At 31.1% G+C, this 22,741-nt stretch overlaps 4 protein-coding genes and 1 long non-coding RNA gene across 6 annotated transcripts; all 5 read left to right on the top strand.

The window, feature by feature from the left end:
• The first annotated feature begins 3,499 nt into the window (after window positions 1-3,499).
• LOC123674114 lies at window positions 3,500-4,788 on the top strand. The gene is made up of 3 exons (XR_006746577.1): window positions 3,500-3,920; window positions 4,144-4,285; window positions 4,610-4,788. It is a non-coding gene; the product is annotated as an uncharacterized LOC123674114 (long non-coding RNA).
• A 325-nt stretch (window positions 4,789-5,113) lies between these two features.
• Window positions 5,114-8,633, top strand: LOC123674113 (actin-related protein 2). 2 transcript variants are annotated; one of them, XM_045608985.1, is made up of 8 exons: window positions 5,114-5,275; window positions 5,329-5,439; window positions 5,501-5,515; window positions 6,005-6,163; window positions 6,664-6,792; window positions 7,072-7,260; window positions 7,908-8,132; window positions 8,194-8,633. In XM_045608985.1, exons 1-8 carry the CDS (start codon window positions 5,228-5,230, stop codon window positions 8,515-8,517), a joined length of 1,200 nt encoding a protein of 399 aa, XP_045464941.1. In that variant the 5' UTR covers window positions 5,114-5,227; the 3' UTR covers window positions 8,518-8,633. The 2 variants fall into 2 exon arrangements, with proteins under 2 accessions (XP_045464941.1, XP_045464942.1); XM_045608986.1 differs by lacking the exon at window positions 5,501-5,515.
• A 303-nt stretch (window positions 8,634-8,936) lies between these two features.
• Window positions 8,937-14,545, top strand: LOC123674112 (TBC1 domain family member 14-like). Its single transcript, XM_045608984.1, has 5 exons — window positions 8,937-10,027; window positions 11,468-11,608; window positions 12,265-12,471; window positions 12,970-13,643; window positions 14,294-14,545. Exons 1-5 carry the CDS (start codon window positions 9,258-9,260, stop codon window positions 14,494-14,496), a joined length of 1,995 nt encoding a protein of 664 aa, XP_045464940.1. The 5' UTR covers window positions 8,937-9,257; the 3' UTR covers window positions 14,497-14,545.
• Window positions 14,546-14,868: 323 nt separating this feature from the next.
• On the top strand, window positions 14,869-17,938 carry LOC123674110 (peptidyl-prolyl cis-trans isomerase E-like). The gene is made up of 6 exons (XM_045608982.1): window positions 14,869-15,093; window positions 15,397-15,558; window positions 15,836-15,958; window positions 16,117-16,283; window positions 16,855-17,126; window positions 17,658-17,938. Exons 1-6 carry the CDS (start codon window positions 14,941-14,943, stop codon window positions 17,909-17,911), a joined length of 1,131 nt encoding a protein of 376 aa, XP_045464938.1. The 5' UTR covers window positions 14,869-14,940; the 3' UTR covers window positions 17,912-17,938.
• Window positions 17,939-18,381: 443 nt separating this feature from the next.
• On the top strand, window positions 18,382-22,672 carry LOC123674109 (RNA polymerase-associated protein Rtf1). The gene is made up of 8 exons (XM_045608981.1): window positions 18,382-18,535; window positions 18,624-18,749; window positions 18,823-19,154; window positions 19,242-19,998; window positions 20,110-20,322; window positions 20,424-20,708; window positions 21,354-21,567; window positions 22,316-22,672. Exons 2-8 carry the CDS (start codon window positions 18,678-18,680, stop codon window positions 22,414-22,416), a joined length of 1,974 nt encoding a protein of 657 aa, XP_045464937.1. The 5' UTR covers window positions 18,382-18,535; window positions 18,624-18,677; the 3' UTR covers window positions 22,417-22,672.
• Window positions 22,673-22,741: the final 69 nt, after the last annotated feature.

Raw genomic sequence — 22,741 nt, 5'->3', positions numbered from 1 at the left:
GTTGTTTCAATCAAAATCACTACTTTTTCCAAAACTCCAACCTCACCTGATGAAACCTTCAAATGGAAGAAAAACCTTCCATTTGATGGTTCAGCACTATTGGGTCAATCACTATAGTCAGAACAATGATCTAATAATAAGTAGATAGCGCATAGAGAGAGGAATCGACTCTAACAGAAAGGTGAGATATTAACACCAGAGGCCAAACCAACCAACCGATGTTTTGATTGGTTGAACATATTGAACCATATTGATGACGTAGTTCGGCTCTCCTTTTCATTGGTTGAATTCAAACATCTTTACCCTCTCCCTCGTGGTCACATGATATGAGGCTCAATCTTTCTCTCTCTAATGATGCAGTCAAGATATTTATCTTAAAATTGGAAACAAAGGAGATGACAAGATGAATGTTCTAGCTTTTCGGTAATCATTTCATACAAGTCTATAATGTCTAAGTATATAATGAACAGAACTAATGATTGACCTAATAGTGCTGAGCCATCGAATAATCTTTCGCTACTTCATTTTGAAACGTCTTAACAGAAATCTTTCAAGATTGTCTATTATAAGATATTTCTGTTTCTTTTTTCGTTTTTTTCGAAATTTCCCTCATTTTCGTGGAACAATCCGAAAAATGCTACTTTTTTTCAATAAAAGTTTTCGCTCTATTAGTCGTACGTCAGTTTCCATAATTACCAATGTGAAAAATCCAAATATGCGAAGGAAACGGAAAATGTATACAGTCATAGCGTTATTTTAGATAGGTATAAAATATTTAGTTCTAAGTGGAGTAATTTACGAGATGATTGAATTGTATTTTCTATTAGAAGCTGTCTGGTGAAATTATGTAAATTGAAAAAACATATATAGCTAGGCTACATACAATGTATGTACACACTTTTTCGGTTTAGTTTCATGTGAGTTTCAGGTAATTCGTCTGGCATATGTTCCAATTGACATCTGTGACTGAAGTCGAAGAACCAAAAAGAATAAAATTAATCGTATTTGTTCCATTTGACTGCTTCCAGAAAATCAAGTGGGCATATGCCTGTAAACGAAAAATCAAAGCACGTGACAATCAGTGCATGGATTTCATGCTTAGATAAAATTCATAATATTGCGCCACAATAACAAAGCACATAGTTGGCTTTTGTTCACTGTTCTTTAAATAGTTCTTCAATGGTATCGATAATATGATCCAAAAGAAAATTTTGCAGGGTCGTTAGCACTCGACTAATTCATTATTCCTTTATTCGAACTTTCTCCAGATCATAAAGTGTTCTGAAAACTATCTATCTTTTACTTGAAAAAGTATTCGATTTTACAAACATTTCTCATTAATTTTGATCATTTTCGTTTAATGAGCTTCAATACAGCAATTACATTTAATCGATAAATCGACGAAAACATTCTTAAGTTTTTCCTCTTCTTTTTAAGATTCGAACATGGCAAGATATTCCGAATATACATTTTACTTCAAATTTTTCCAAGTAATATTACTGGAATAATTGTTCGAAAACAATGTCAAGGAATCAAGGAAAAGTGCTTGTTTCATCTTCTAGTTGTAGGTTTTAAGCTCATCAATGATATATTCGATAATTGGAAATCCCCAACAAAATAACACTCATGGTTCAGAAAATTCTTGAATTATTCTACTTTATGCTCAGAGTAATGAAAAAGAAAAGATGCTTTATCTCTCCCTTTCTTTTAAAGTAAAAATGTTGGGCTTGTTTTTATTTGCCACGAGTTGTTACCATAGTAACATACCTATATCTTCGGATATCAGGCTGATCAGAGATACAAATGATGAAAATATTTGGCTTCTCAACAGTATGAACTAGGGCTGGTCATTTTTCTATGTATTTTATTGCTCTGAGGGTTATTTTACTATTCCATACAATAAGTAAAAATTGGCATGGGTTCAGCAGTTATTGATTAAATCTACTGTGATCCTTCTCAAATAATTTCTCAGCAATTGCTTTCGGGAATAGTTTTTAGTTATCCCACAAGTTTTTCATCGTGTTGTCGAATTAATATTATAAATATTATTAAGATTTCATGAGAAATGTCTGCCAACTCTTTCAACAAAAGCCAGATACCAAATTAAACACTATATTTTCAATAATTTCAATACATTTCTCCAAACAGAATTAATATTTAGTTCTTTCGAAATTTTTTAACATGCACTGACCATACATAATTATATAGAAACGACTTAACTTTAAAATAATTTAATCGAAAATCATATTATCTCAATCACAATCCTTCCATTGGTGTATATCCATTTCCCTCTGTAATTTTTATCTTTTTCTGTAATAATTCTTTCAAGCTTGCCACAAGCAACCATAATATCTTTCTGAATTCATGTTAATCTGAAAATCACGAACTTGCACATACATTCTAATTTTAGAATATTGAGACAATTTCTCATCTTGAAATCATATTATGAATTCAGGATAGAAATTCAGGAAGATACATCGGTTGCTTGAGACCAGCCTTATAGGTGTTTAAGTCATACATATCATAAAAATCGTTTATATTTAATTAGCATGTCGATTATGTGTTTTCTTGTACATAAAATGTTCATTTACTTATTATAAATAGAAAATAAATTGATCGAATTTCAGTTGTCTTTCATTACCTATATCATTCATTTCATTGGACTATAGTAAAATGGCCATAAAATTTGATTTTTTGCCAAATAAAATCGATTTTTGCCTTAAAAGTACATAGGAATTCCTGAAAATGTATACATAATCGAATAAATGAAGCGTTTTACTTTCCTAATTTTGAACGTGCATTTTTTCTGACGTTCGAGCAAAATGTCGACAGTTTTTTTTCTAAAAATCCGATAAATTTTACGTGAAAAATGTATCCCTTGTTTTTCGATAAGGTAAGCTGTTCTCGGGAAAAAACCGTCGAAATTTTTCTCGAATTTAAAAAAAAATAATTAACGGGAATTTCATTCATCACCCCTCAATTTTTCTGAGAAAATTAAAAGTTGCGCATGTGACCAGTTTTCCATTCAAATCAATCGATGTATTCAAACATTATCGCAGAAAATGTATAATAAATCAAAAAGAGTTATCATTTTCGGACGTATTATGTTTATTAGGGACTTTTCCTCATTTTGTTGAGTTCTATCACCTCCTGAAGTTTTACCCCACAATTGGGAAACACCCTGTACAATAGTCTATTTTACCATTGTTTAAACAATGGTAAACATTATTTCCTATTCCTGCTCATATATCTTATATTCCAATATTCGCTCTCTAATTTTTGTTTGTGTAACTCCCATGTGATATCCACTGGCTTTGCAAGCCTGTCGCGCCATTACTCTAAATTTTAATATTCCTTTCAATAATATATATCCTCCTTGGGAACACAATATAGAATACCTTAAGAATATCCATAGTATCCAAATGTAGGTTTCATAAAATGGAACCCATCAAGTAATATTTCGTTTAGTTGAAAAGTCCATTAGTCATTCAGACTTGATATCATAGAGTAAGTATATATAGAGGAGAAACTGAGGTACTAAACTCTGAAACAGTAATTTAGTTCCACCAACACCTTCCAGAGACCGCTCGCATCGCTGATTTTCTGTTTACCTCGAGAATTATTTACTTAACCTCAAAAATTTTCAGTTGATCCGTCGAACCTTATTTTTGGTAAGAGATTTATTATGTCGCAGTCAACTTTGAAATCCAACAAATATTGTGTTCCTAACTGTGGAGATATGTATAGTAAACGTCATCGTTTTCGAATGAAGAGAAGCAGCCAACAATTTTCAAACTTTGGCTCGAAAAAGTTAGTTATCCATTGCTCAACTCTAAAACTCCTCAACAAATTTGTAAGAAGTGAAATTAGATAGCCTTAAAGGAATTTGACAACTGCTATCCCTGAATTATTTCTTCCTGGTGAGTTAAATTTTGTTATATTTTCTTCTGTGTAAAAGTTAAACGATAAGCGATTAAGTATAGTCCTCAAGGAGAAGTGCTAACCGTAGACGAATGTTTCGGCTGTCCATAAATATTATCTTTGTTTAAAAACTTACCCTCAATAGTAGTTTTGCATATGTATATATAAATATATATGATTGGCAAGAAAATTATTATTTACTTTTCTATTTATATTTCACAGGATCTTCAAATCAAGGGGAAGATGGAGAAGTTCATGACACTGAAGGAATACATCTCCAAAGTGATGTTGAGAGGGAAGTATCAACAGAGACTTTGAAGAATTTTAAGCACCCTCAGAAAACTTCAATAATATATAGAAAAAGGTTAACTGAAAATGAACGTTATCTATCAAAATGTCTGATTGATCAGAGTAGAAAACTGAGAATTATCCAAAAAAAGTTTCATCATACAAAGAGCGGCTAAAAAATGTAGAGAAACTTAATTCATCAGCAAATTTCAGTAGACTGATGAATTATGTTTCTCCAACAGCTTTTAATCGGGCACACTTTTGGAAGTAGTTGTGAGTTCCAACATTTTAAACAAATGGTATATTAAAGTTTTCAATTCTGATTGAGTCAATTAAGAACTATTTATTGCAATAAATTTGATGAAAATATAAGTACTTATGAATGTTTTGCTTCCTACAGATATCGAGGACAACAATTAATTGACACTAGAGGCTGTGGGCACTGCAGAGCTGATGATTTTTATGGATAAGCTGTTTGATAGCCTGAATATGCAATTGTGAAGGACACATTAAAAATTTGGCATACTAGAAATATTTAAAAAAATGTAAAATTTTAAATAGATGATTTTTTTATATGAATTTGTGTTTTCTCTGAACTTAAGCCTCTATTCTTGTCAAATATATTGGATGTGAAAGAACTCGTACAGGAATATAATGGTAATATAGCTCATTCAAAAAGAAATGCTTATTACCTTATTTTCGTACGTTGTTTATTTTCACATTCAAAATCTTGAATTGAATTGAAATATTTTCAATACAAAGCATTTCAAATTTTCGCGCGCTCATTTTATAATTTCACAAACAACCGCAAGAGGTCGCTGAAAGCAGTGTTAATTTTATCATGAGAGTTTCCATTCTATACATACTTGTTCTATGCTTGATATCAGAAGTAGTCCCAATGTTGCGTCATGTCATTCCAATAAGATTTGTTTAGGTGTGGTAAACGAAACTATGAGCTGTCATTTTAGATTCTTGTAAATTTTTCAACAAAATTGAATAAAAAGCCCACTTGTCAGTAATGGATAGTCAAGGAAGAAAAGTTATTGTTTGTGATAATGGCACTGGGGTAAGAAGAAACTCACCTAAACATTATCCGAATCCCTCTTTTTCGTTTTACAGTTTGTCAAGTGCGGGTATGCCGGAAGCAATTTTCCTGCTCATATATTTCCATCCATGGTTGGAAGACCTATCATAAGGGCTGTTAATAAAATAGGAGATATTGAAGTTAAGGCAAGTATTCTAGACAAACTCAAATTGTACATAAATTTCAGAAAACAATTTTCAATTTTAGGGCCTACATGTAAACGTGAGTCATTTTCTTAGTTTTGCATTTACCTGTAAATATTTTCGTGTTATTTAATCACTAATTAATCGATTTACCCGTGACTTAATCAGCACTTTCGTAATGTTTTGAATTGTAGGTTTTTTAGTGTTGTATTCGCTTACCTAATTATATCATTATATGCTTCAAGCTACAGCTAGGTGTGCTAGAAGCCAAAGCAAATATGATTTGAGTTTTTCAGTACGACTAATATTTTTGATTCCACCTTCTAGCATAAGTTCAACTTATGATCGATAACCTCGAACATGAATTCAATTCATATAAATTTGATTTTTCTTTTGTATTATTCATAATGAATCTCAGTGAAGAACCTTGTAATTCAATTAATCCAAGTATAATAACTCTTTTCATGCTTAAGGGAGCTGCTAGTACACTTCCAGTAAGTAGAGTGGACTTGGTGGCTATCTTTTTCCTTATTAACTCCAGTTTATCATAAAAGTATTTTATTTCTAGGATTTAATGGTAGGAGATGAAGCTTCAGCTTTGAGATCCCTTCTGGAAGTCAATTACCCTATGGAAAATGGAATTGTCAAAAATTGGGAAGATATGTGCCATGTATGGGATTATACTTTTGGACCAAAAAAAATGAATTTGGAGCCCAAAGACACCAAAGTAAGTGAAGTCAATTCGATATTCTGTTTTTTGATATGCATTAAGATGAAGAAAAAAAAAATTATTGTTTAGTGTTCATAAAAGCATTAAATATTGTATAATAAATTTAAAAGAATGAGTAATTTTCTTATCAAACAGGAAGTAGCTATTAGTCATAACACTTTGATGCAATGAATTCTTTAATTTGTATGACTATAACTAGGTATTTGAATTTATACCTAATTCATTCAAATAATTTATCTAAAAAAGAACCATTGAACTCATTTCCAATTTTTACTCCCAAAATTTGGACATAGTAGTAGTAACAGTCCTTTATTGTTCATAAACAAACAAATGGCCATCGACCTAAGGTCCTTCAGCCTTTTGGACATAAATAAGCACACAAAAATAAAATTGAAAAATCAGCTTATATCTTTTATTTAGAGTTCTATTACTATGAACAAATAAGAATTTGATGTTGCCATAAGAATGTACTTTTTCTTATTACAATTTTTTTGCAGATTTTGCTCACTGAGCCTCCAATGAATCCGCTCAAGAACCGGGAAAGAATGATTGAGGTTATGTTTGAAAAATATGGCTTTGCTGGTGCTTATGTTGCAATACAAGCTGTTTTAACCTTATATGCTCAGGTAATTTGCAGTAAAAAAAAAAATTGATAGTTTTATGTAATGTAAAATCAAACACTCAACTAAAACTAGTCTAGTTCAATTTTTGATTATCTATCACATAAGTATATTTGTCAATTAGCTTGAATTATTCAACTTATTTTCCGTCGTTGTTGACCTCACCTTTACACTTCTAAATCATGTTATCCTGTCTTCCTTCAATTTTATTCAAACTTTGTACTAACTAAAAATTCATCTCTATCTACAATAATATTAACTGTTATATGAAGTTTCAATTTTCAGGGATTATTATCTGGTGTAGTCATTGACTCTGGAGATGGTGTCACGCACATTTGTCCTGTTTATGAAGAATATGCTCTTCCACATTTGACACGGAGGTTAGATATAGCTGGTAGAGATATTACTCGTTATCTTATTAAATTGTTACTATTGAGAGGATATGCCTTCAACCATTCTGCAGATTTTGAAACGGTAAACTGATGATTGATCATGGCCAAGACTTATCTGCTTATTCATTTTATGCCTAATATTATTGTTATTATTAATGGAATTTATGGAGAAACATATAGAGTAAACCCCTCAAGAGACATGAACGACAAATAAGTACGAAAATTTCAAGGGAGTGAATCTTTGTCAAAAATTGAAGGGAGTCTTTCATGTGAACAAATGTTCTTAAGCCTTTCCTTGAAAAGGAAACGCTTTCAAAAATAAGAAAAAAAAATGTTTTGCTTGAAATTGCTGAATAATTAAAGAAATGAAAAATCGCTACAGCCACCTACTACATTTTTTCAATTCCATTTGCAGCAGATTTGTTCGAAGCATGTACTTTCCCTAGGAAAGTCTTGTGTTTATATGAAAGAGCCCCTATAAACTTTCGTACTTCTTTGGTAACACCCTGTAAATGGTTTGTAAAAAAAAATGAAAAAAGTTGTTTGCACATTTCATAATTGTGCAAAAAATGATGTCTTTACAATATAAAATCTGAGTATATTCCTAACCTATGATATTTTTATTAACTTCTAAAAGCTCCATGTTAATCTTTCATTTGCTGCGAAGCATTTTAAAATCATGCAGCTGAAAATTTTTTTTTGGAAATTTTATGATGTTGAGAATTTTAGGTCAGAATGATGAAGGAAAAATTGTGTTACATTAGCTATGACATAGAAATGGAACAGAGGCTAGCATTAGAAACAACAGTATTAGTTGAACCTTATACTTTACCAGATGGAAGAGTTATTAAAGTGGGAGGAGAGAGATTTGAAGCTCCTGAAGCACTATTTCAGCCCCATCTTATAAATGTTGAAGGACAGGGAATAGCTGAAATGGTTTTCAATACTATTCAGGTAATCGTTAAGAAATGTAGTTTTCTTGGTGAAAATTAACAATTTTCCTTGTTTTTTTCAGGCTGCCGACATAGATATGCGACCAGAACTCTACAAACATATTGTTTTGTCTGGAGGATCAACAATGTATCCTGGATTACCATCCCGCCTAGAAAGAGAAATAAAACAATTATATCTAGAAAGAGTTTTAAAGAATGACACTTCAAAGTTGAATAAATTCAAAATTCGCATTGAAGATCCTCCTAGAAGGAAAGATATGGTTTTCATTGGAGGGGCTGTATTAGCAGATGTTGTGAAGGATCGAGATGAATTTTGGATGTCAAAAGAAGAGTATGAAGAGCAGGGATTGAAAGTATTGAAGAAATTGAGTACAAGAGCTGCATAAATGTGTACATTGAGATATATTTTTCCTTTTTTTTTATATTAAGTTTTTTTGTATTATATAAGCCCTCAAAAATGTTCTGTAACAACTCATTATGAAATAAATGATGTTCAAAATCATTCCTCATTAAATTATGTTTTTATAACCTTATACCTGTAAAATCAATAAACCACCTGAAAATAAAAGTGTACAAGACAATATAGAGTCAAGAAAATGCTCAAAAACTTTTAACAAATCAATTTATATTGTTGATTAGTAATCAAGAGAAATCCAGGCTTATCAATAAGAAAATAGTAACAGATAACCTATGACACGAAGATAATTTTGTGTCATACCTATGAAATTTTCATTATCAATTAGCGGACATTAATTAATTCGAAAATGCCCTAATCCATTCATTTCCAATAAGGTTCAATTATTCCTTATCATTAAAAAGTTTGGACATGCGCAAAATGATGAATCTGTCTAAACTTCAGAAATGTTTTCGTTTGTAGAAAGTGATAAATAAATATCACAAGTATTAATCATCTTATATGATGACTTTTCGTACCTATTAATATGAAAAATTCTTCTCGATTTAATCATCGTTCATTGCAATCAAATTTTAATGTTTACTTGATTCGGTTTCAATATGTTGCAAAGTAATCAGTTCTTAAGTGACAAAAGTTGATATTGAAGGTTATACCTAGCTATATTATCTAATTATTATATTCATTTAATAAGAGTTGACTGATGTTAAAGGGATGAAAATTGAACATTATCGTAAGAGTAATGTACTCTCTGATTTTGTCAATACTGAAAATGAAAGTAACGTTTTGGTCCAGGATGATATAATTGAGGACAACTGTGTGTTGCAATGTAGCTCACATTCATCAGACCAATCTATGGGTCAAAAAACTGATTGTTCATCATCCGAGGACGCTGAAGTTAAAAGTCTACCTGATAGTTTCAAAAATACTCATAATGAAGGAGAAATCTCTAGTTTATGTGATCAATATCAGAATATTTCCTGTTGCTGTTCTACTCCTTATCCTCTAAGTGATTCATGGTTCAAAACATGGCCAGAAAAATGTGATAAAACAAGAAATAATAGGATGTATTTATCTAATTCGTGTAAAAAATGTGAATCTAAGAATACTCAATTCAATAATTTTAATAAAAATGGAAGAAAATCTCCGCTTAATGAAGCCTTTGAAAACATATCTTTTGCTTCTAATAGTCAATCGACAAATCTCACAAACCTCTCACAATCTCACATAGGAAAGAATTTGGGAACTAATAATATTTCAAGTAAAGATCTCAACCAAAATGAACAAATTTCAACAGAAATTAGAAGTAATGAATGTGAACAATTAAAGCATATATTTACATCTGAACAATTATCGAATGCAGTGCCTACACATTGTCAATTTTTATCAACTAATAGTTCGGAATCAGATGGAAGAACTCCCTGTACATATGATGTTAATTCAGGATGGACATCGAAGAGAAAACTGACAAATTTTATTAACAGGTAAATAAAGCTTCATTGATTTTTACACACTCCTTTATGTGAATTTCATTCAAGGAAGTCATGTAGCATAGAAAATTAGTGGCGTGGCATTATTAATTGAATAAATTTAAATTTTTTCTAGTTATTTTTATGCTATGTTGTTTCATTCACTGAATGAGTTATTTTGTATATTTCTCAAAAACAGCACTGTCGGATTCTAAGTTATAGGTGAATTATAATAATTTTACTATGCAACAGCAAGACAAAATTCGTATCTTGAGAATTAGATCATCAAAATTCAATAAACTCTCAGGTTTGTCTTTTCTAGTTTCCAGGGAAAACCTTGATTGGTTTGTGGATGATAGTTTTATATTGGATTTTATTTGGGTTGTGAATATTTCATGGAGGTTTCGAAAATGTATCTTGTCTATTATTCGAAAAGTTTAATATTGAACTGTAGTGGTTAAAATTCATTATAGATGAAATAATAAAACAAGATTCATGAAAATTACTTTATTTTTTATTTTATCTAAAATGGTGCTGTTTAGAGACAAATACAAATTTTAATTATTTGTTTTGCTTGATGTAAAAGATATTAGAATAGTTTGATGAATTTTAGTTGTTCTCGCAATTTGGAAATATGTTTCACCTATATAACCGAGGATTTTGATACATGTTACATATAAGCTTCACATGTTTTTGTGTCTTGTTATTTTGTTGGGTTGGTACTTTCTTAGAGGTGTATTTTGGTTCTCTGATTAAATTTGATTTATTATTCAATAGTATTTTTCGAATAATATTTTTTGAGTTATTAAATAGGTAATATTGAAGGCAGCGATAATAAATGATAGTACATATTTCCTCTTTACCTGTCGGAAACCTGGTTTACATGCATCAATTTCAAAAACAACAATCTTGGTAAGTATTAGAGTGGAAAAAAGTACTTCTCATTTCTATAAAATGAGGTTTTTTTTCATAGAGAATAATAATTTTTTGGACAAATTTTGTTTTACTGTTCCTAATTATTGTAGTCTCACCTTATTCAAATGTATTGGACTGTAAATGATTAGGATTCATGACAATCATTTCTTTTATATCTAGTATTGATATTAGCTACCATTTTCCAATGGAACCATTATCATTTTACTTGAGGAATCTCGATTTATTTTTCTTGTAGACTGTAACAAATGTCACTTGAGTCTTTGGTTTCCCACCCTCAATGTCCAAGGTATAACCAGTGATTGGAAGGTGCCAATAGAACACTGTTATTTCTATGCGAAACTCATAATCTTATATCGTATTCTTCAATCACTAAATTTGCAAGTTTATCCGGAAAAATATGTTCCAAATATACCAGCTTTAATAGAATTAGGTTATTGCTTATTGGAATCCAGCAGTTTCGATTATTATTTTAAGTGACTGGATTATTTTGTAGAAATGGTAATATATTCCTCTTTTCAGAAATATCCTACTTGGTTGGAAGACTGATGTACCTTCGTCCATAGGAAATGTTTTCAAATTTTTTGGGAGTAATAATCAAGAAATCTCATCATTATCTCATCCAAATGTAGCAAGTTCATCCGCATTATTTCAATACTCAAGGTATTTATCATGATATTATAGATATAAATTTGTCAAAAGATGAATAGATTAAAATAGTTTTCGCCAATCTAGATCACAGCTAGAAAATATGAAATATTAAAACATTCTTTTTAAATTTCATTAAAACTAATTACTGAAATCTGACATTGACAGCTTTTATGAAAATATACAAATTGTCATCATTCATTTGTAATATTTATAGTATCGGTCTAATAATATTATACCAATGAAATTTTATTAAAAAATTTTGAAATAATTTATTATAATTTACTTTTGTTAAGTGATCTTCATAATCCTGTATCTAAAAAAGTGAAAGCTTGGATAAGTCACCTGAGGTTACAGTCATAACAATCCATAAATTCATATTGGTATTTAGTTGTCCTTGTACTTCTCCATAATTTTTAGAAATTTTATATTTGAATTCTTTAAGTATATATGTCAAAATATATAATATATAAATATAAAGTAAAGATGTTGCTATCTTAGATTTATAAATCACTACAACAAATTGCAAAATCAGAAGCCAGCTTCTTACAATAGGAGAGTTGATGTTAAAAATCATGTTATATTGTAAATATCATTAACAACAACAAACGAATATAAACCCTCCACTTCAAAATGGTGGTTTTTAATTGTCTAATTTCAATTTTTTCAAGACCTCCAAATGTGCCTGCAAAATCTTTAGAGGAAGAGGAGAAGCATAGAGAAGAATATAAAGCTATATTAGCTGCAGCTAAAAGAAAAGAGGCTATGCATTCTGCAAATAAGAAAAAACAGGAAAAAAAGCAGCTACAACAAGAAGAAGGATTGGCTAATGCTGCAAAATACTTTGCTCAAAAAGTTTTACCAAATTGGGAAGCAATGTAAGTATTGGATTTGAACCTCCAAATGTTGAGAATCGGTTTTCAGGCAAAAATATGTTTTTTCTCTTTCAAGTATGTGTTGTAACTTGTTTTGTTTTTGAAATACAGGGTGTCAAAGTTATCAGGAAAAATCAGTTTTTTATTAATCACCCAAAACCATTTTGGCTGAAACTTTGCATGATTATTGGCGATAATAGGAAATTTTTTTAAATGTGTTTAGAATAACACTAATCGTTCCCTAGAGGTTAAGCAAATTAGCATGAGTAGGGAAAATAATTGGACACCAGTAAAATTTTCTAATTTTTTTTTTATTGAGTTTCATTCATTTCATTTCACTGCAAATAAACGTACCAAGTTTTTACCAAAATCAGTTTCTGGATAATTAAAACAAACTGATTAACTTTGACATCCTGTAATAAATATCCAGTTATAATATTTATTCTAAGATGAAAAAGTATATTTCACATTTCCAAACAAGTATATCAAATGATCTTCCAGGAGAGATAATAAAAAAACTAGAGAGCTATGGTGGCAAGGTCTTCCATCGAATATTAGAGGAAAAGTATGGAGTTTGGCAATTGGCAACGAATTGAATCTAACCCAACAGCTATACGAAATATGCCTTGCTAGAGCAAAAAGGAAATTGAAAAGTCCTAACAAAGAATCTAATGAGTCACCTAGTAATCAAGAACGCAGCCTTGATGCTATAAAACTAGATATTTCAAGGACATTTCCTCATCTTTGTATTTTTCAAGAAGGAGGACCATACTCGGAAATATTACATTCTCTTTTAGCTGCCTACGTCTGTTACAGGCCAGATGTGGGTTACGTTCAAGGTATGTCATATGTTGCCGCTATCTTGATCCTAAACTTGGAACTGAACAGTGCTTTTATATGTTTTGCCAATTTGTTGAATCAACCACTCCACCTATCGGCCTTTACTCTGAATCAAAATCAGATGTTGGCTTATTTTGAAGCCTTTCATGAGTTGTTCAACTATAACCTACCAAAATTATTTGCTCATTTTCAAAAGTCGGGCCTCACTCCAGATTTGTATTTGTTGGACTGGATTTATACGATATTTGCTAGAGCTATGCCATTGGATGTTGCCTGTCGAATATGGGATGTCTTCCTCAGAGATGGATACGAGTTCATTTTCCGAACAGCGTTAGGTAAGTTTCGTTCAATATCACTCGATTAATATTAATGGAGTTATAGATCTACAAATATCAAGAATTCACTTATTTCAACAATACAATCAGAAAATAGCTATGTTCAGCTTTTCAATAATGTCTTATCTCATTGAATGATTTTTTCTACATTCATGCAAAAAGCAAAACTTTATTGAACTATATTCAGTGGAAAAAGAAGTTCTTTATTGCACTAGTGCAATAAAGTTTTTATTGCACTCATCTGTCATTCTACTTCAACGTGCTGTCACCAATTGTTCATTCACTTTCAACATTGAGGGTAAAAATAAAGTTTGAGTTAAATTGTTCGTAACGTATTAGTTCCTGTTTCATTGCAAATCGATATTGATAATAAAGTATTCAAGTTGCGCTTTTCATTTTCCTACACCTACATTCTTTGCTTTTTGCATGAACGTAGAAAAAATGTTGTATGCAACTCGTGCAAAAATTGTTTATTGCACTCGACATGAAATTGTCCGACGAGGCCGTTAGGCCGAGTTCTTTAACTCAAATTTAATCAAAAATTCAGATATTTTTGTTTAGCATGAGTTAGTTAGGTGGGTTGCTCCTTTGAAAATTTTTCGAGAATTTACTAATAGTTGACTTATGTTAAAGTATTCAAATTTTTGCAGGTATATTGTATTTATATCAAGATACATTAATGAAAATGGATTTCTTGGATGGTGCCCAATTTCTTACTCGATTACCTGACAATATTTCTTCTGAAAATTTATTTAGAAGTATTCAAAATATCTCAGTGAATATTGGGAAAACAACTTTCAATCAGATAGTTGAACGACAAATCTCATTGTATAAACACAAACATGAAAGTTAACTGTATAATTATATTTTTTTCATATACCGAATAAATTATTGATTGTTTATCTGTGAATTATTTTTTTGCCAAACAAATTTAAACCCCAAAAATAGAAGTTTGCTCTCATTCATTTGATAATGAACTACTGGAATCGTTTTATGAAAATAAATTGCAATTATCACAAAATTCTAAATTGAAATTATTTGAAAAATGGTCTTTTGTTTTCATATCTCTTCGAGTTGACCTTAAGTCTGCTGAACCCTTAAAGAACCATTTCTTACACTAAATTTTTTGGCAAGAGGTTAACTACATTTGAAGAAAACTCGTTTTTTGGAGTAGCATAAAAAAATGAATAATCTTTATGTGAAATTTGAAGTGTTCTCATTATATTTTTGACATTTGTAATGTTGGATGTCAATTGAACATAATATACTTTAAAAATTTTGTGTGATAAAAAAACTTATGGAAAAATACGATAAAGGAAAAGTATGTGCATGTTTGCCATGTCGATGTACAAAATTTGTGCCTACTACAATACCTAGATATAACAAAGCTGGAGTTGAAAAGCATGTTTGGATGAGCGACTTGAGAGAATACAATGAACATAGGAAGAGGGTAAGTATTTTGTATTGAATCTGAAATTTAGCGATCGTATTCTTAAGCAAGAAGCACCAACATTGCATACTTTAACTTTTCTACTGAATTGAATGCAAATAATTTTCAGTGCTATTTTTATTCAATTCTTGATTTCTGCAAATTCCACATCGTTAACTGAAAATTTCTCGGACGAAAAAGGGAAATCTGCTGCTGTGTGCTTAGAAATCCGATCCATGAATTTTAGGGGCCAATAATCAATGGGTTATTGAATTTCTGACTTTTTAATCTCTATCATTATCAATAACATTCCTCATATTTCAGTGTTTTTACGCCAAACCGATAGTAGATGCGAGACCGCCCTATTTAGATCTTTCTGTCAAATTCAAGCCCCTAATTTGTTATAAGGATGCTCATCAAGCTATGATGATTGACAAACAAAACAAGCACTTTATGATGCGTTTGATAGAAATGGACAGGCTTGGGGTTAGTATTGAAAATTTCTTTTATTATAAATTATCAAAAACAAAAAGTTAATTGTTTCAAAAAACACATTACATGATGTCGCCGACCCCTACATTTGGTGTAACACTGCCATAGGCTTTTACTTCTTGATAATTCTTATTTTTGCTGGTTCATCATTGCAATTATGGTGCTTATGACAAATAATAAGAAAATGATAGTGCGAGCACTCAAAAATAACTATTTCTATTGCTTTTTTTCAGTTATTCAAAAGATTAGGATCAAAATGCTTTAATTTCAGGGTTTCACAGATACTGTGAATAGTGCCGCTAACTTCCATATGTCCAATTGGCAAGGTCAAAAAGGAAATATGTTAAAAATAGTAAAACAAAACAAAGAGTTTCACAAAAGAATCATAGCAGTAGTAAGTACCGTATTCTTTGGAGTCTTCTTCTGAAACTTTGTATCAAAGTTAAAATACTTTTCAACTCTATATCTCACTTAGAGAACTCTTCGTTTAGACCTTAGAATAATAATGGCGCTGGAATTTTTTCCTGTGATCCTTTTTAAACATCCTTTCAGAAATCCTATTATGCATACAAACCTAAAGAGTGGAGACATTTCCTAGACTCTTTAAGAAAAGCTGCACATTATCCTTTAACAGTATTAAAAAAAAGAGATTTGGATGAAGAAGTCAAAGCCCAGCCTTCTATAAGTATCGGATTCCCAAAAATCTCCAATCATATTGAGTAAGTTTTGTTTTTCAATAACCCCCCAGCTTGAGAGGGTTCACCACAAAACAATGGTTGCGAAAAACATTTCAATAGTGGAACATTAAAAAAAAAAAAATTATATTTAATAATTCTCATGGTGGTAGGGCATTTTAATGATCGAAGTGGCGTCCCAATCCCACTTCTTGAGAGGGGGTTCTAATTACCAAATTTGCTTGTGCACCGGGGAGGAGTCTAATTTTGAAGGTCGTCCTACTATTTAAAAAAGGCGGCAATTTTGATTCAAGGTGAACTAGGCAGTTCAGATCACGTGACTTTTTAATGGTGTCGGTTGGCACAACTATAGAATATATACTCTTAGAGATATATTCTGTAGGCTCTATGTCATCATAGCTGAAGTGTAAATTTTTCTGTTGGTTATACGCTGTTAAAAAAAAAACAACTGAAATAAATTGAAGAAGTCACAACATTTACCCTCATGACAAACAACGTGCCAAAATAGGCGCCAAATTGAATTTTACTTATAGCAGGTCTCTGATGGATTGCTCTTCTTGGTTACTAATTATATTCTCTCAATTATCATCATTAGGTGTTTCATGGATTTTACTATGCAGAATGGTGAATACCTCGGAAGAATCACAATCGAATTATACCACGAAATCGCTCCTTTGCATGTACACAATTTTGTAGATTTTTGTGAGAAATACAGTCAACAGACTAAGAAGAACATTATAGTACAACGTATTGTGAAAGATAGATATTTCGAAAGTAATTTCATTACAAACAATAAAACTGAGAATAAAGGGAAAAGAAACACGAAACCCGTTCGTAAGATTTTCAAAATGAAACATAGCAGAGCAGGTGAGTTAATCAATTATTCTAAAATCAGAACTGTCAGATAACAGTATCTTAATTGCATTAAAGTAGATACTTAAGTTAAGTGACTTTATTATACATAATATACTTATACATATAATATACAGAATGTACTTGAAATTGAAGGTACAAACGAAAATGAGAGATTCCTTGGGTGATTTCTAAAGTAAAAAGTCCTATAAACATGAGCCTGAAAATGCTTTGTTTTCGAGATACAGGGTGGTTCTTGGAGCTCTACTCTTTTGTGATCATTATACGAGTTTATCAAATCTACATGAATCATTGCTATCAGGAAAATAAGCACCAATAATAATAATACATTTATTCATCACAAATCTGTGATGAATAAATATTTACAATAATTTGAATTTTCCGAAGGATTTCGAGAGTTGTTTTTTGTGATACGACAAAATACAAGAAACTAAAAAGTTCAGTGCCTATTAGAATACATTTTTTTTCATTTCACACGTCGCTGTTTTTTTGTGTAATTTTTGATTAATTAATTTTTATTTCCAGGTACTATATCGATGATCAGAGATGAAACACATTCGAATAACTTGAAATTATGTCTAACACTCTGTCCTATGCCGGAATTAGACAGAAAAAATGAAGTTTTCGGTAAAGTAACGAAGGGTATTGACGTCCTAGTAAAAATAAATGGATATGGTCGTAAAATAGGCAAACCATTAGATGTAATAATAATTTCAGACTGTGGCGAGATGCCACCTTGTATTTGTCACAAAAAAACAATTAGATGTAAACCTTTCTAATTATCTCATTATATAATTCTTAAAACATTTAATTGATTTTATAATATTCGAACTCCACTCAAAACGGTTATGGTCTTACTTCTAATCTGCAACTATGGATTCAATTTTGTTTACATCAATCCATACACCTATACATACATTGTAATAAAGCTGTAGTAACCATTGTATATCTGTACATTTCATAAATTCATAAAAAAAATCACTAAATTTTTTCAATAATACAAAACTAAAATGTTGTATATATTATATTATGTTACAATGCGTTCATTGAATTATATTACAAGGTGTCTCAAAAGAAAGTTTATATTTGTTGAGCTTACTGCATGAACTCAACGATTGTGCGTAAACGAATTTTACAAAAAAGGTAATTCTGCGATTATAATGCTAAGAAATTTTGCTTTTGCTAAGCTTTTGACCCTACCCATGAACTTACCCTTCTCCGCCGATAGGTGGCTCGGAGATGAACTATCGCATTCTGATTAGGTTGGCAACATCGAAACACATTCTGAGGAAAATACTTTTTTAGGCTTGACGACACTTAAAAATTGACACTAAATGACATGAATTGTCGTTTAAGTGCGAATATATTTATGTAGGCCCAGTTATAGGAGATAATGATATAAGGTATTTATTGAGATTTTGTATAAAATGTGGTTTATTTAATTGAGATTATGAATCGATGTTGATTACTATACAAACTGTTTAACTTCAGATTATTGGAAACTACCTCATTCGTTTCTTACAAGTTGCACTTATTTGACTGATCATGGCTAAACGTAAGAATCAAGCTCCAATTTATAGTGATTGTAGTGATAATTCGGATAACGATGTGGATTCTGTAAGTATACCTAACTATACAATCATTCAATCACCTGAATTGAAGGTAACAAGGTCTTCCATTCATTTTTTAGGAACTGTTGAGTTTGTCTAACAAAAAGGGTAGAAAACGAAAATCACCTGAACCATTTTCCGATTCAGATTCAGAAAATGAAATTACAACAAAAAAACATAAAGGGAGTCCTACTTATACAGATTCAGACAGTGGTGGTAACAGTAACTCAGAACCTGAAGAAGGGGAAGTCTCTGATTCCAGTTCTTCTGAAGAAGAGGAATTCAATGATGGATATGATGACCAAATGATGGGTGATGAAGAAGATAGGGCACATTTAGCTAGTTTAACGGAGAAGGAGAGAGAGACCGAGCTATTCAAACGTATTGAAAGAAGAGAGGAAATGAAAACTAGGTGAGTATTTGTAATACCATAGTTAATCAATCCAAAGAATAATGTTGATTGCATGATATATTAAATATTTATATACTTTTTAAATAGGTTTGAAATAAATAAGAAGTTGAGACAAGCTAAGAAGGCAGAGAGAGCAAAAGATAAACCTGCTAAAAAACACAAAGAAAAGAAAGTAAAGGAAAAGAAAGAAGAAGCACCTAGAAAATATGAAAAGGATTCTGATAAAGATCAAAGTGATCTCCAAACTGATTTCAGTTCTATTGATCATAAAGAACGTAGTAAGGAAAGAAAGAAAAACATTGAAGAAAATAGAGGAAAAATGGATAAACGTATGAATGCTATGGCTGAACTGAAAGCAAGAAGAGAAGACAAGCAAAAACGTGAAGAGGCTGAAGAGAAGAAAAAAGAAGAACAAAGGAAAAAGGATGAGAAAGAAGCAGAAGAGAAGAAAACTAAGTTAAAAGCATCAGATGTTTACTCGGATGATAGTGACAGCGAGTCTGAAAATGAAGATTCAAAAGAAAAATCAAGACAATCTCCTACTTCTGCTAGGTCCAGATCACGTTCCTCTTCTAGTTCTAGCTCAAGTGATAATGAGGAACAACAAGAGGAAAAGACTCAAGTGCATGTGCCAACCAGAGAAGAAATAAACTTGATTCGTCTTTCAAGACATAAACTAGAAAGATTTGTTCACATGCCATTTTTCGATAGAATAGCTAAAGGCTGTTTCGTTAAAATCGGTATTGGTCAACAAGGAAATCTATCAATTTATAGAGTTGCAGAAATAATAGGTGTTTATGAAACTGCAAAGGTTTATGTCCTAGGAAATACTAGAACAAATAAGGTATGTCGATGAGTGTGGAGTTACTCATATGTAATGAAATCATCATCTCATAATTCGCAAAGATATATTTTTTTTATATTTGGCAATATAATTATGTTATCCTTTTTTCAGGGTGTCAGAGTTAGGCATGGTAATCAAGACCGAGTTTTCAGATTGGAATTTATTTCAAATCAGGAATTTACTGATGCTGAATATCATAAATGGGTTGAAGCAACTACAGCAGCGGGTCAACCTTTTCCTACCAAACAAATTATTGACCAGAAACAAGCTGATATTAAAGAAGCAATACACTATGAATTCAATGAACAAGACATAGAAAGAATTGTGAGTACCTAATTATATTTTTTGCCAAAACATATTATTATTCTTGAACCGATGCACAACTTATTATATTAGATATTATAATTAAACTAATTCATTTTCAGATCAAAGAAAAGGAAAGATTCAAACAAAATCCATATAATTATGCAATGAAGAAAACGGAACTAATGAAAGAAAGAGAATCTGCCCATTGCAGAGGAGATGAAGACTTGGCAAGAGAGCTGAGTCAAAAATTGGCAGAATTAGAGGAAAGAGCTTCACATCTTGATAAAGTTAGGACCTCTACGATATCTAGCATCTCTTACATCAATGATCGTAATAGGAAAAGGAATATAGAAGAAGCTGAAAAAGCAATTATGGCAGAACTCAAGGCAAATAAAGGAAAAAAGGTGAATATTTCTCTTGAGTTATTTATCTTCTACTTTCCATTCACGACTCATTTTCTATCATTGACCTTTACCATATTCTAACAGTGGAACCTTGAGGTTTCATTCTCTAAAACCCTAATAATTCATGCAGAATTATTGAACGATGAAAATTAAACTGCATTGTGATCTTATGATTACTTCAATTTGCTGTGAACACTAGTTATTTGCATATTTGTTCCTTTATGTTTAGTTATAGAAAGGGAATTCAAACAATACTGAACCAAACAGATTCCTAGAGTAAGGATGTTATGAATCAAAGGAATCTTTATAATGAAATGCTATCACATAATAATAAGTTTATGATCTTCACAACAGAAATCAATAATAACACTTTCGTATATGAAACTTTATTGTATACATGTCCAATTGATGTGAATTTGCAGTTTAGAATGTGTCTTCTTTGATTATTATTTTTTTGAGAAATATTCATGCAGATTGAAAACATCCACTTTTGTGTGCTTTATCAAATAGTTTGAGAGATTTAGAAAATTTTTTCGAATAATCTATGAAATTTTACAGAAGAATTTGAACTCTGTACCATCAAAATTTGTTGAGAAATCCTAACTTAACAACATCGAAGTTAATTAACAAACTTGTTCTTTTCAGGTTGATGATCCATTCACTAGACGTTCCACAAAACCTACCATGAACTTCAGACCACAAACAGATACTTCATCAGCTCCCGAACCTCAACCAGAAGAGACCCCTGTACAGAAAGAGACTCCCAAGCCGAAATCCAAACCAGCTCAAGTTACACATGATGACCTCTTTTCAGCTCACGACTTTGATATTAAAATTGACCTTGAGCTACCATTACCAGGTAAATATATATTTACACAATAAGTTGTTCATATTGACTTCAAGGCATTGATTCAATAATATTCATTTAGGGTATGGTCCGTATATCGCCGAGAATTTAAGAACGGTTATTAGTAGTTTACAATGTTTGAGGTAACCTGCTTCGTATTTACGGATCGCTTGACATTTGTCAATGATCAACTGAATTTTTCATTGACAGATTTTAGAGGTTATAAATGGTTGATCTCTTTTAATTTGTAAATAACTAATTGTTCTTAATGGCTCTTAATAGTATTTGTTTCATAATTAAAATAATGAAGTTTTTGAATGTTAGATGTCATGGAAAATATTCATAAACAATAATCTGAAAATTAAAATGACAACTGCCAACCGGAGAGGGCGTGGTTACCGAACCTAACCAGAATAAAAGTACGATTGCTCTGGTGACATAACCCCCCGAAGTTTGAGAAAATAGTCACCGGTTTTTGAGGAATTTGATATATAGGGACCACCAACTCACTTACTATAGTAACCAAGGCGATATACGGACCATACCCTTAGTAGTTATTAACATGAACAAATCGTTATGTGCAGAATTAACTCATTTAGATTGCACTGACATTATTCATTTATAATTTTTAAAAGTCAGTAACTGTTGACCAATATCCTTTTGTCTGTCAACCCTGAGAATCATCCAACAAGTCTTGAAACGCAAAAACTAGTCTTTATTCTATGGCATTCAATAACTTCAATATTTTTAATTGTTGCAGCTAATCCAGTTATGGTAATGCCTAAAGCAGTAAGCAACGACTTAGCTCCAAGGAGGAGTCTTAATCTTGAGGCCTACAAGAAGAAAAGAGGTCTCATATAGTATGATTTAAAGTTTGACCAATGGCCTCTGGTCCTTTTAATTTTATGCAAGAGCTATCCATCTAGTATGAAGAGCTGATTGTTCAAAAAAAAAATTATTATTATATATGTGATAAGATTAATATTTTGATTTTGACTTATTTCAACGTATTTGTAGTAAAATTGAAACATGTTCTTTTTCATTTGTATTTTTGAATAACTTATTTTTTGTAAATTAATTCAGCTTTGAAAATACATTTTACTATTTTTTTCTTTTATATTTTGTTTTTAAACCCAAGCTTTTTGATAAAAAGCCCAGTGTTACAAATAATCTTTTGCTTGCATAT

This window comes from Harmonia axyridis, chromosome 2 (genome assembly GCF_914767665.1).
Source record: "Harmonia axyridis chromosome 2, icHarAxyr1.1, whole genome shotgun sequence".
Lineage (NCBI taxonomy): Eukaryota > Metazoa > Arthropoda > Insecta > Coleoptera > Coccinellidae > Harmonia > Harmonia axyridis.
This window is presented reverse-complemented; position numbering and strand designations above follow the sequence as displayed.

Bases quoted from the DNA above. Each gene is read 5' to 3' on its own strand.
- LOC123674113 (XM_045608985.1), top strand. From the start codon at position 5,228: ATGGATAGTCAAGGAAGAAAAGTTATTGTTTGTGATAATGGCACTGGG. The intron at 5,276-5,328 runs GTAAGAAGAAAC...TTCGTTTTACAG, and splicing joins TTTGTGATAATGGCACTGGG to TTTGTCAAGTGCGGGTATGC. The intron at 8,133-8,193 runs GTAATCGTTAAG...TGTTTTTTTCAG, and splicing joins TGGTTTTCAATACTATTCAG to GCTGCCGACATAGATATGCG.
- LOC123674112 (XM_045608984.1), top strand. From the start codon at position 9,258: ATGAAAATTGAACATTATCGTAAGAGTAATGTACTCTCTGATTTTGTC. The intron at 11,609-12,264 runs GTATTTATCATG...AATTTTTTCAAG, and splicing joins GCATTATTTCAATACTCAAG to ACCTCCAAATGTGCCTGCAA. The intron at 12,472-12,969 runs GTAAGTATTGGA...ATGATCTTCCAG, and splicing joins TTACCAAATTGGGAAGCAAT to GAGAGATAATAAAAAAACTA.
- LOC123674109 (XM_045608981.1), top strand. From the start codon at position 18,678: ATGGCTAAACGTAAGAATCAAGCTCCAATTTATAGTGATTGTAGTGAT. The intron at 19,155-19,241 runs GTGAGTATTTGT...CTTTTTAAATAG, and splicing joins AGAGAGGAAATGAAAACTAG to GTTTGAAATAAATAAGAAGT. The intron at 20,323-20,423 runs GTGAGTACCTAA...ATTCATTTTCAG, and splicing joins AACAAGACATAGAAAGAATT to ATCAAAGAAAAGGAAAGATT.
- LOC123674110 (XM_045608982.1), top strand. From the start codon at position 14,941: ATGGAAAAATACGATAAAGGAAAAGTATGTGCATGTTTGCCATGTCGA. The intron at 15,559-15,835 runs GTTAGTATTGAA...CTTTAATTTCAG, and splicing joins TAGAAATGGACAGGCTTGGG to GGTTTCACAGATACTGTGAA. The intron at 16,284-16,854 runs GTAAGTTTTGTT...TATCATCATTAG, and splicing joins AAAATCTCCAATCATATTGA to GTGTTTCATGGATTTTACTA.